The 12,358-nt window shown below is 41.1% G+C and overlaps 1 protein-coding gene across 11 annotated transcripts in view; it reads right to left on the bottom strand.

Annotated features, from left to right (window-relative positions):
• The window catches only part of MAP3K4 (mitogen-activated protein kinase kinase kinase 4), a 114,757-nt gene that overhangs the window by 53,005 nt on the left and 49,394 nt on the right, over positions 1-12,358 (bottom strand). For all 11 annotated transcript variants that reach the window (XR_014063847.1, XR_014063849.1, XR_014063850.1 and 8 more), the window contains one exon: positions 8,748-10,114. Coding sequence is in view for 7 of the 11 variants with exons in the window: in XM_081524432.1 (XP_081380558.1) it covers positions 8,748-10,114 (1,367 nt within the window). In the remaining 4 variants the exon portion in view is untranslated. The remainder of the gene's footprint in view (positions 1-8,747; positions 10,115-12,358) is intronic.

Raw genomic sequence — 12,358 nt, 5'->3', positions numbered from 1 at the left:
AAAATGGCTTAGGGCAGCTTTTCTTCAAAAGTTCCTATAACTCTACTAACAAAGTCAGACATGTAATGATTACAACAAATAAAAAATTAGCTGTGAGAACAGTTTTACTGAACACTGACCTTGAAGAAGGGGTAGGGGGGTACTGCAGTCTACTTAGGGTGTTTCCAAGGGGCTGACTCTCAGCTGCACTGGTGCTGGTCTGGATTCATATCAAGTTCACTCAAGGTTAAGAATGCCAGTGTGTATGTCCTACCATGAGAGAGTCTGACCTGCCCTATAGCCCAGAAGGGCGAAGGCAAGTGTTTTTAAAACCTCCTGAGGTAATGCTGATGTGCAGCCAGGTTTGGAAACCATCAGCACAGTTTCAAGTCCAGTATCCCCAAATCCCGAGGGTGAAGCCCTCCCACAATCTACAGCTTCTGAGCTTTGGGGCAACTTATCCTCCCTCTCCTTCCCTGCAAAACAGTAATCCCATTTCACTTGGTTGTTGTATCTAGCACACGGTAAGACTCAATAAATATGATAATAGCCGTTATTTTATATATATATCCTAGTTTCTAGTTAGGGTTGAACTTCTCTGCTGGCTCAGACAGGAAAGAATCTGTCTGCAATGCAGGAGACCCACCTTTGATCCTTGGGTCTGGATGATCCCCTGGAGAAGGAAATGGCAACCCACTCCAGTATTCTTGCCTACAGAATCCCATGGACAGAGGAGCCTGGAGGGTTACAGACCATGTGGCTGCCAAGAGTTGAACACAACTGAGTGACTAACACTTCCCTAGTTTCTACATTCTTTTGCCCATTCTGAATATAAAAGAAAACCTCTTCATGGTTTCTTGTGCTTATGGGTAAAAAAAAAGAGCATAATTATAGCCAGATCCAAAGACAAACAATATTTCACTGGTCACTAAGTTTATAATAATTACATAATCCATTCCTAATACAAAAAAGTAATAAAGTAACCAAAAAAGCTTCCTGGAATTTGGACTAATATGCATGGTAATACACAGTCAAAGTCAGCTAATTTTTTTTGTACATTACATTAAAATATAGTTTTTCATTTTATCTTTCTTAAGTTTCATAAGGAAGAGCAAAAACAGAGGAGCATAAAATAACTGTATCACAGTCTAGAGCCTGGCATTTTATAGGTGTTCAACAAATTAAATGCACAGAACCCAGAGAGTTATATAACACAAAGAATGCACTTAATAGTATGCAACTTAAAAAACATCAGCTAGGACCAGGGGACCCCAGGACAGACTGAGGTAACTGAATCTAACTCGATCACAAATGCATGCTATGGGCTTTCCTGGTGACTCAGAGGGTAAAGCGTCTGCCTGCAAGGCGGGAGACCTCGGTTCAATCCCTGGGTCAGAAAGAATCCTGGAGAAGGAAATGGCAACCCACTCCAGTATTCTTCCCTGGAGAATCCCATGGACGGAGGAGCCTGGTAAGCTACAGTCCACAGGGTGGCAAAGAGTCGGAGACAACTGAGCGATTTCACTTTCAAAAATGCATGCTATAACTGCAGTGAAGAACGTGAAAGAAAAGGTGCTAACCTAACTGTGGAAAACTATGTTCCATCTACATGCTCTAAGGCCAAAGACAAAGAGAACTGCGCTTACAATTAAACACTGTACTCTAGTTGGTAAATTTAGTCCTCACAGGGGTCCTAGGTAGCAATTCTGAGACTACCTTATATGTCAACTAGGGTTGCACAAATATAATAAATCCACTGTGGTAATGGGAGCCAGGTTTCTCCCTGCAAGAGAAGTGAGTCACAACAAGGCAAGCATAGAAGCAGTCAAGCCGGATTAGCACCTGGGACATCGGCATGAACTCATGTTCACTGTTAACAGATAGAGAGGCAGAAAGACACATATGGAGGTAACTATAGATCTGTGTGTGGAGAAGGCAATGGCACCCCGCTCCAGTACTCTTGCCTGGAAAATCCCATGGATGGAGGAGCCTGGTAAGCTACAGTCCATGGGGTCACTAAGAGTCGGACATGACTGAGTGACTTCACTTTCACTTTTCCCTTTCATGCACTGGAGAAGGAAATGGCAACCCACTCCAGTATTCTTGCCTGGAGAATCCTAGGGACGGTGGAGCCTGGTGGGCTGCCGACTATGGGGTCGCACAGAGTCGGACACGACTGAAGCGACTTAGCAGCAGCAGCAGCATAGATCTGTGTGTACATGGAGTAGAAGACGGACCTGTATTTTCTGTCACTGAGAGCGCCTAGAAGCAATGATACCCCGATAGTAATGAACACATCCGCGGCCCAGGGCTCCATTCCTAAATCCCATTCTCCAATAAAAGGAACAAAAGCTCCTTAGAGAAAAGGCTGATTTCAGGACTGGAACAGGGAAAATATAAGATGATGCCAAAAAGGAAGAAATTGCTCAAAAAGCAAAACCACACACACAAAAAGGAGGAGAGCGTATGACAAGGATACAGAAGCCGCCTGAAGGAGCTCCAATGGCCAAAACAGGAACAACTTGAGCAAGAAAATAAGCAGCAATACCACTGAACTATAACCCAAAGTAGAAAATAAAGATTTATGAGTCCATACTGAGACAAACAAATGATTGAAAAAAAAATGGGACAGAAGCGGCCAACCTTCTTTATAGAAGAATTCCAAGTATACGTGCCCATACTCCCCACTCCTGGAGGCGGAGCTTAATTTCCGTCCCCTCGAGTGTGGGTTGTACTTAGTGACTTACTTGCATAGAACAGAGCATGGAGAGGGAAAACGGGTCACCTGTGGAAGAACCCTGCAGACACCACGCGGACCAAGTGGTCAAGGCCGACATCAGCAGTGATAATATAAAGCATGAGGGCACTTCAACTGTATGATGCTCATACAGAAGCCCATTACTCTCTGGTCTAATTATGAGAAAACATCAGACAGACCCAAATTCAAGAATATTCTACAAGCCACCCAGGTCATGAAAAATAAGGAACGTCGAGAAACTGTCACAGATCAGAAGAGACTAGGAAGACACGCTGACTAAATGCAGTGGGGTGGCCTTGACTGGATCCTGGAACAGACAAAGGACATTAGCAGAAGAACAAAAACACAAATAATGCCTGTAATTTAGTTAACAGTATTTTGCACCAATGTTAGTATATTAATTTTGACAAATGGACCAGAGTTGAGGACGATGTCAATATTAGAGGAAACTGGATGAAGAGCATATGAAAATTGTGTACTATCTTTGTAAGTTCCCTAAAAATCTGAAAATATTCATGATTACAAGTGTACTAAAAAAAAAAAGAATGCAATTACATGTGGGCAGTTTTGAAACGAAGGATCAGTGTTTTATATACGTTAACACAGTTTCTTGTTTTAATCTTTAAGCTAAAACTGAATTATAAATAATATAACAAAACCTACAGCTAGAGTAACTATAGGGAAGGCCACCTAGGGACTACTGGACTGAGATGATTCCTACTAATTTTTAAGGAAAGTGGGGAAAGATACTCTACAAGCAGTATCTGAGGGAGAAGGAGCAGAAATCAGAGGCTAAAAAATCTCTATCATTATAGGACACCAGCACACACTGCTATGAAATGGCTATCAGTACATTTATTCCTAAGACTTGAGATCAACTATATTTAGATTAGAGGAACTTACACTACAGCAAAGTGGGGAAATTAAGCAGGATCGAGATCCTGGGATGGTCTAAATATCAAGAAAAAAGTAAAACCAGGAAATAAATGAGTAAGCATGAGAAAGAACTAGGTTCACTTCTAGGTCCAAAAACAAAGCGCGGGGTGGGGTGGGGGGACGTTTTCTCTCATTTTTGACTCTGACATTATGTTGTCCTTGCTGCCAGGAATAAAATTTTAGCTGGCCTTGTTAGTTCAGTTAGACTTTCCTAAGTTTTATTTGAAGGCCTGAAACTCATTTACAGCAGCTTCTCTGGATAATTATTTTCGAGATCGAAACAACTGTCTTAAAAACTGAACTTCAAAAACAAACTCATTTGTTAACCAGAGACTGCATATGTAATTAGAAACATGTCCTGAGAAAATGAATTTATGGAATGGGGGAGCTACAGGGGCTTCGCAGGTGGCTCAGTGACAAAGAACCTGTCTGACAATGCAGGATATGCAAGAGATGCAGGTTCAATCCCTGGGTGAGGAAGGTCCCCTGGAGTAGGAAACGGCGCCCCACTCCAGTATTCTTGCCTGGGAAATCCCATGGACAGAGGGGCCTGGCGGGCTGCAGTCCCTGGAATCACAAGAGTCGGACAGGACTGAGCGACTGAGCACCGACAGCACAACAACAGGGAGCTACAGTGCTACCTGACTGTTAACAAACCATTAAGGCTGTTTATGATCTTCGTATTATTAAAACAATTCGAAAACAGATTTTTTAGTATCACTAGTTACATGTTTTTAAACATAAGGATACTGAAGTATTTTTTTTTAGGGAAAGCTGTTTTATAAATAAAGCATGTTTACAAGCCAATGAGAATTAAACATCAGATGCTATTTAAAAACACAAGTTGCAAGTAACTTAATCATAACAAATAAAAATACAGTCATATATGAGAACACTCAAATATCATAATTCTTCTTTTCTACAAAATCCTTCAACTGTATTCATTGCTATTATCACATAAGCCATAGAAACTGTGCAGAACAGAAGAAATGTATTGGGTGCAATCTGCAGTACCAGTTGGGCAAGATGTTTCCAACAATTAGGAATGAAAATAAAATTGTCCTCAAACCTAAAAGGTTTATCCATTGTTTAAAATGTATGCCTTAAAAATGTACAATTATTTGAAAGAGATTAAAAGCTAAAATTAAAAGACGCTTATCCCTCAGAAGGAAAGTTATGACCAACCTAGAAAGCTTATTAAAAAGCAGAGACATTACTTTGCCAACAAAGGTCTGTCTAGTCAAGGCTATGGTTTTTCCAGTAGTCATGTATGGATGTGAGAGTTGGACTATAAAGAAAGCTGAGTGCCAAAGAATTGATGCTTTTGAACTGTGGTGCTGGAGAAGACTCTTGAGAGTCCCTTGGACTGCAAGGAGATCCAACCAGTCCATCCTAAAGGAGATCAGTCCTGGGTGTTCATTGGAAGCACTGATGTTGAAGCTGAAACTCCAATACTTTGGCCACCTGATGCGAAGAGCTGATTCATTCGAAAAGACCCTGATGCTGGGGAAGATTGAGGGCAGGAGGAGAAGGGGATGACAGAGGATGAGATGGTTGGATGGCATTACCAACTCAATGGACATGAGTTTTGGTGGACTCCAGGAGTTGGTGATGGACAGGGAGGCCTGGTGTGCTGCGGTTCATGGGGTCACAAAGAGTTGGACACGACTGAGCGACTGAACTGAACTGAACTGAAAAGCTAAAAATACACTTAAAAAGTAAAAATATAGACTTGTCTAGCCCCTACTAGTGTACAGTCAGCTTCAAGGGGGAAAAATGTTAACAAAACTTCTAAAAAAAAATAGTTTATATTTAATTTCTATATCACTTTCTATTTACACAAATATCTTTTTAAGCCTCACAACAACGCTGTGAGGTAGGAAAGTATTATTACATCCGTTTAACAGATGTGAAGACTTGGGATCAGGAAGATTAAGTCATTTACAAAGTTGTGTAGTGAGAAAGCGTTGCATCAAGGAATGGAATCCAGTTATTTGACTTTGAAACTGTGGCTCTTTCCCAGACATACTTAGTAAAAAAACTAAAACAAACCCAGAAGGGGAGTGTACATACTCATGTATATACATAAATGTACACTTCCTTTATGGAAATTATGTCCCTGAAACAGGAATAAAAATTAAGTTTTACTTTCCCATTGAGTTAATTATCATTTTGGAGACTTATCTTTTATTAGTTTGGATTAATCTCCAACACAGAATTTTAGCTCTTGGTTATTTCCTCTTTCACTATTTGACAAACACAACATTTTATAAACCAAAATTTAAAACAAGAGGTGTTTCTGTACTTCTTTTTGAAAAGCAAACAATCCCAAACAATTCTAATAAACATCTTTAATTCAAAGACTTTGAATCTGCATGTATCTCTTAGTCTTAGAGTTTCTATAATTAGGATAATAACCTTTTCATCCACTTAAATCTCAACTAGTCACACCAAAGGCATACATACAACTTTGACAGGAATTCAAAACTATGAGCTACCTACTACTGTCTTTTTCCAATAAGTGTTCTAACAGAAAATGCACTCATTTGCAATCTTTTTCTTGTTCCACCACATCTAAGCGATGCAAAGCTCTGCCAGGAGCAGCGGGGATTCACTGCCACAGAGGTTCCAGGGCCGGGAGGAAGACAGTCTGCGGAAGCGAACGCAAAGCAGTTTTAAGACGCCCCAACACGCTGCCCTGAGCCCTCCACCAATGAACCCTTCTCTCCTATGTGAGCTAACAAATCAAAGGTGAGGTACTAATGCCGGGACTTTTTCACTGATATCACTTCAAAAATAGTGCTTCATGAAAAAAAATTAATCGGGCTTCCCTGGTGGGCAGGTGGTGAGAAAATCGCTTGCCAACGCAGAAGACACGGGTTTGATCCTTGGTCTGGGAAGACCGCACAGGCTGCAGGGCAACTAAGCCCATGAGCCACAATTACTGAGCCTGCGCTCTAGAGCCTGGGAGCCACAGCTATGGAGCCCACGGGCTGCAACGACCAAAGCCCGTGGGCCCTGGAGCTGGCGCTCTGCAACGGGCAGAGAAACCCGCTCACTGCAACCAGAGTGGACCTTACTCGCCACAGCTACAGAAAAGCCCACTGCTGCTAAGTCACTTCAGTCGTGTCCAATTCTGTGTGACCCCATAGACGGCAGCCCACCAGGCTCCCCCGTCCCTGGGATTCTCCAGGCAAAAAAACTGGAGTGGGTTGCCATGTCCTTCTCCAATGCATGAGAGTGAAAAGTGAAAGTGAAGACGCTCAGTCGTCTCCGACTCGTAGCGACCCCATGGACTGCAGCCTACCAGGCTCCTCCGTCCATGGGATTGTCCAGGCAAGAGTACTGGAGTGGGGTGCCATTGCCTTCTCCAGAAAAGCCCACAGAGGCCAAAAAAATAGACAAATTAATCAACCCCATCCCTTACCCGCAGGGGTCCTCGCTGGAACTGAACTCCAGCCAAAAACCCAAACCAAAATAAGCTGCTCACTAGTTGAAGCATATGCCAAATCTTTATTACGGATCTAGTTTTGCTCTACTGACTTTGAAACTTCTACTATAGTAAATCATTATTATAAAACAGTTATTCATGGACTAAAAGGGAAAAACATCATTTGCCCTAATAAAAAGATATACATAAAAAGTCATTCACAGAGTCAAAATACTGCTCAAAGAAAATTCATTTTTGAGATTTCTAATCAAAATAATCCCCGGAGAAGGAAATGGCAACCCACTCCAGTATTCTTGCCTGGGAAATCCCAGGGACAGAGGAGCCTGACAGACTAGTCTGTGGGGCGGCAGAGAGTCAAGACACGACTGAGGGACTTCACTTAATCAAAATAATACTCAAAGTAAACTAACTTCTTACAGCTACAAAGTATTGATTCATTCCCCAAACATCTTGCTATATTATGTGACTGCCTGAGCCCTTCTCCTAAGGGCTCATGATCCGGCCATCAGATTAAAACTTAAAATTCTGCAAATTGGAGTTCTCTTCTGATACTTCCCATCTTAAAGAATAAAGCATATCTTCTGTTTTATCATCTCTGACTCCAAAGCAAGGCAGACGGTGTAATTAAGTTTTTTAAAAAAGTAGATGTATACACACACACACACACACACACACATATATATACATGTATATAGCTATTAAAATTTAGAATCACAGCCTAACTCCGGTAATTAGGGATCTCAAAGAGCTGGGTGTTTTCGCTTTTAGCCAGACAAACATGCAAACTCACCACAACAGAAGAACTGCTTATACTCTTTCACTCTCAAGAACAATATCCAAGAATATACCCCTTGCTAGTTTTGCCACTCTTAACGGTAAAGAATTTCTGAGATATCAAGCTAATAAAACCAAATCTATACCATTTTCAAGCCACTTCCTCTAGTAGACATTTTCCTCTCACAAAAATCTTCACATGCCAAAACATATATTTGATAATACTTTCAACCATCTATGCTTAAGCTTACCCAACAGCGCATACTACTTCCCTATGACCATTCTTAGCCTTCTCTATAATTCATCTCTCTTTAAAATCTAGTGATCAAAACGGGACATGCTATTCAAAAGGAAGCAAGTTATCGCAAAGAATAGAGTAAGAACTGCATCCATGACCTTGGATGCCATACTCATTTAAAAATATTTCAGCATCATGTTGACTTCTTTACTGACTCATATTCAGCCTGTGGTCACCCATGATTGTGGCTTTCTTCCCTCTTTATTTATACCTAGCCTGTCCTTCTCCATCCTATATTTAAATCGTTGGATTTTTTTTTCCCCTCCACACACTTAATTTCACCCAGTTTCATACAGTTTTCATAGATCCATTTTCCTACTTATCACAACACTTTATAGAAATGTTTACATCTGAAATTTATAACAACTACTGTTTTATGCCTTAAAAATATCAAGACTGTGAGCACAATATTGTAAATCCACTATACTTCAATTAACAACAACAACAACAAAAAATCCAGGCTATGAAAGTACATATATAATACAACATACACTGTAATTTACAAGTAACAGTGGAACGAAGGCTAAGACCATTGCCTGCTGGAAACCTACCTCCACTGGACCGTCGCTCTTCACCAGTGCTATACGTGCCCGCTGCAAGGAACCGTCCATCAGCTTGTGAAGCCTTAAAATCAACTTTCTTAACCCCATTTGCTTCAGTGCTTTGTCTACAAAGGGTCTATAAATAGAAGTCAGACAGTGTCTACTAAAGCCTGCCTCGGTGCTGCAGTCTGGGGCTCCCCAGCCGACAGACTCATCCTCGGATTCCAGCCTCTCGAGCTTCTTCGGGACACGATCCGGGGGCGCCTGGACGTGGAGACTGTGGTCGGCAGGCGGTCTGGCCTCCGGCACCGGCGGGTCACAGCTCTGTTCTCCTTCACTCTCGTCCGTGCTGCTGTCCAACTCTTTCAGTTCTCCTTCGGTGTCCTCGGCCTCATCCTCGGGCTCGTTGCCTCTGGACGATCGCGGGGAGGGGATTTCAAACACTGGCCAGCCAATGTCTGATAAATTTTTGATGCCCAAAACGGTGCCCATAATCCTTAATTTCTGATTTAAGTCTTTTGTGATGTTTAACCACAAACAGAGTGCCTGCACCCTGTCCTGGAAGTCCTTTGCAGCGTACTTCTCATAATCCTTTTGAAGAGCCTGCAACGATGGATAAAGTGCCTCTATGTACTCCAGCAGCTCCATTATCCGTTTGACCTGCTCGAAGGACACCCTCTGGCGTTGGAGGTGCTCGTGATAGGTTGAGTAACCCGCAGGCTGCGTCCCGTGAGGGGCTCCGAACTGCCCTTCTACCGAAGTACCATTAAGACTAGCTCCGTTTCTAACGAAGGCGAAGCTCCCATAGTTAACTTTGAAGGTAAGGATTTCGTTGATAATGTCTGGGATGGCCTGGCGGGCTGTGTATAAAAAGAGGTCCTGGTCATTGATGGTCCGGCCGGCGTGCCAGGCTTGCAGCTCTAACCAGATCAGCTCATTAGATCGGTTAAACCAGAAAGCGGACGTGCTTTCCTGTCCTCTTTGCTCCCTGTCCTTCTTCTTTGAGACTGAGGTAAGCTTTAGCAGAAGTCGGAGAGTTTCAAAAAATTTTAAGCGATCTGCTGGACAGTCAGTCCTGGAAGTCTGGCGGGCGGTTCTGGCTATCGGCATGGGCACAGACACGGGAAGCTTAGTATTGCTGCAGCCAAGACTGAGGTAAGGCTTATTGAGATCCACATCTGGAATGGACTTTTTGGGCAGAGACCCCCCCACGGAGTCCAGCATGAACGAGCACTGCACGTTTTTCTTACGATCGCGCTCTGTGGACCTGAGTGCCGCTCGGATCTTTTTCTCCTGCTTGTAGCTGTATTCTTCCACGTTCTCCACAGTTTTTCCAGTGTCTTTATGTGGAGGTTGGTTTGGTGCATTCATTTTTTCTATTAAAAAAAAAAATAAGCAGAACATTAACGTTATTCTAAAAGATCAAGCTGGTCTCAATATTTTCAATAAGACTGATATCCACAAGTATTTACATTTGCAGACTGCCACTGGAGAAAATAATCACACCGTGTGCTGAAAATTAAGAGAATACACACACACAAAACATTTCTCTCTAAACTTTTAAACAGGTTCTACCCATTTTTCCTGTCACATAATACTTGCTATACTCTCTAATATCCTCCACTACTAACCTAAAACCAGCTGTTCACCTGTCTGCTACAAAGTGCACTCATCCAGGTAATCAAACCTTCACGAGCTATCACCTTAGACTTAGCAGGAGAAACAGTTCGGCAGACCTGACAGCGCCCGACTTGGAGAAAATATCCGTTTCCTGCCTTTGCCATGAACTGCAGTATCAACTTAGAGCAAATCGGTTACGTTTTCTGGGTTACTTCTGCCATTTGTAAAATCAAGTAGATTGAAGAAAGAACCCTTAAGGCATCTTAAGATTATGCTCACGAAACACTGCAAGACACGTAAGCAAAAATGCTTACCTTCATTTATTCTGTTCCTTGAATTCTTCTTTGCCACAAACAAGTGAACAGTAACATTTCTTAATTTAACATTAAGGAAACTGAAGACATATAGCCTAATTTAGTAAAATTTGCCTCATCTATTATACTGGCACGTAAAAATCATTCAAAATTAATGCAAAGAAAGCAAACATCACACTTCTCCTTCAAAGAACTGTAATAGCTCTATTAACTTTGTTCCCAAGTTTTGAAATGAGCACATGTCTTCCTTCCTGTTTGGCATTTCTGACCCTCTGAACCATCTCTGCCTCACAGAAACCCCTCCATTCCCTCATTTTCTAGATGCAGCAGTCTCAGAGTTGTTTTCTACTTCCAAAGTCACCCCCTTCCACAGTCCCTGCTGGGACCTCGGCTCATCCACGAAAAGTGCATGCTTCTCAAAGTCCTCCTCTCTTGGGCCTCTTCTGCCTCACCTGCCTTCTCCCTGGGTGACCTTCACATGCCCTTCACACTGACAACACCCAAGCCTACAGCACCACCCCCATTTCCCCTCTACACTCAAGGCATAGTTTGTCTCCTTCAGTCTAGGACATACATTTTGTATTTCAACTTCTTTGAAATTAGAATATGCTTTATAATTAATGGTAATATAAACAACTTTTAGGAAAATATTCACTATTTCATTTATATTTTCCTTTATATACATATGCACAAAAGTAATAAATGGCTTTTTAAAAGTTATATATAAATATCAGAAAGTATAAAAGAGTTCTTTAGATAAATAATTAAAAATTCTAAGTGTAAGAATATACTGTGAATCAATTATAAGCATTTTTTCTTAGTATATAATAGCATAGTATGCCTTTAGATTTTATGAAATAGGGTGTATTTATATGATTACAGACTAACATACCAAAATCAATTTATAGACTAATATACCCAGACTAATATAACTTTAAAGTTAATTTAACAAAGAAAATTTGTTCAAAACCAATATATCTCCAAATCAATTTAACTTAGTTTTAAAGTAAGGATTTTTCAAACAAGTATTTCTAAAAGTACTTCCAATTTTATTTACTTATATTCAATTTATTTTACGAACCATCAAAAGGATTTTATCTGTCTATAAGGATTTGTGTTATATTTCAATATAAAACTACTATTACTATTACATTTTAAATTAGCAATACTTTTAAACAATGGAAACTTTATCTGTTATTTTAATCTACTTTACTCTACATGTCTTAAAACTTTCTATACAGTCCATTCAAGAAATTTCTTCACTCAGAATGGCTATCATCAAAAACAACACAAATAACAAATGTTGGCAAGGACATGGAGAAAAAGGAATCCTCATGCACTGTTGGTGGGAATCTCAACTGGTGCAGTCACTGTAGAAGTTTTCTCAGAAAACTAAAACCAGAACTACCACTTGACTCAGTAATTCCACAGAAATTATAAATGTTCTTCTAATCCATGATTTAAAGATCCTAAGGGAAACAAAGAGTTAACTGGGAGTTGCTGCTGTTTAATTGCTAAGTCCTCTGTCCATGAGATTCCCCAGCTAAGAATCCTGGAGCAGGTTGCCATTTCCTTCTCCAAGGGATCTTCCCAACCCAGGGATTGAACCCATGGCTCCTGCATTGCAGGCGGATTTACCATTGAGCCACCTGGTAGCTGCAATAATCTGAACAATACAGAAGACTG

The sequence above is a fragment of the Giraffa tippelskirchi genome, chromosome 9 (genome assembly GCF_054371585.1).
Source record: "Giraffa tippelskirchi isolate mGirTip1 chromosome 9, T2T-mGirTip1v1.2.pri, whole genome shotgun sequence".
Classification (NCBI taxonomy): Eukaryota; Metazoa; Chordata; class Mammalia; order Artiodactyla; family Giraffidae; genus Giraffa; species Giraffa tippelskirchi.
The sequence above is the reverse complement of the archived record's forward strand: the minus strand, read 5'-3'. Positions and strand labels throughout refer to the sequence as shown.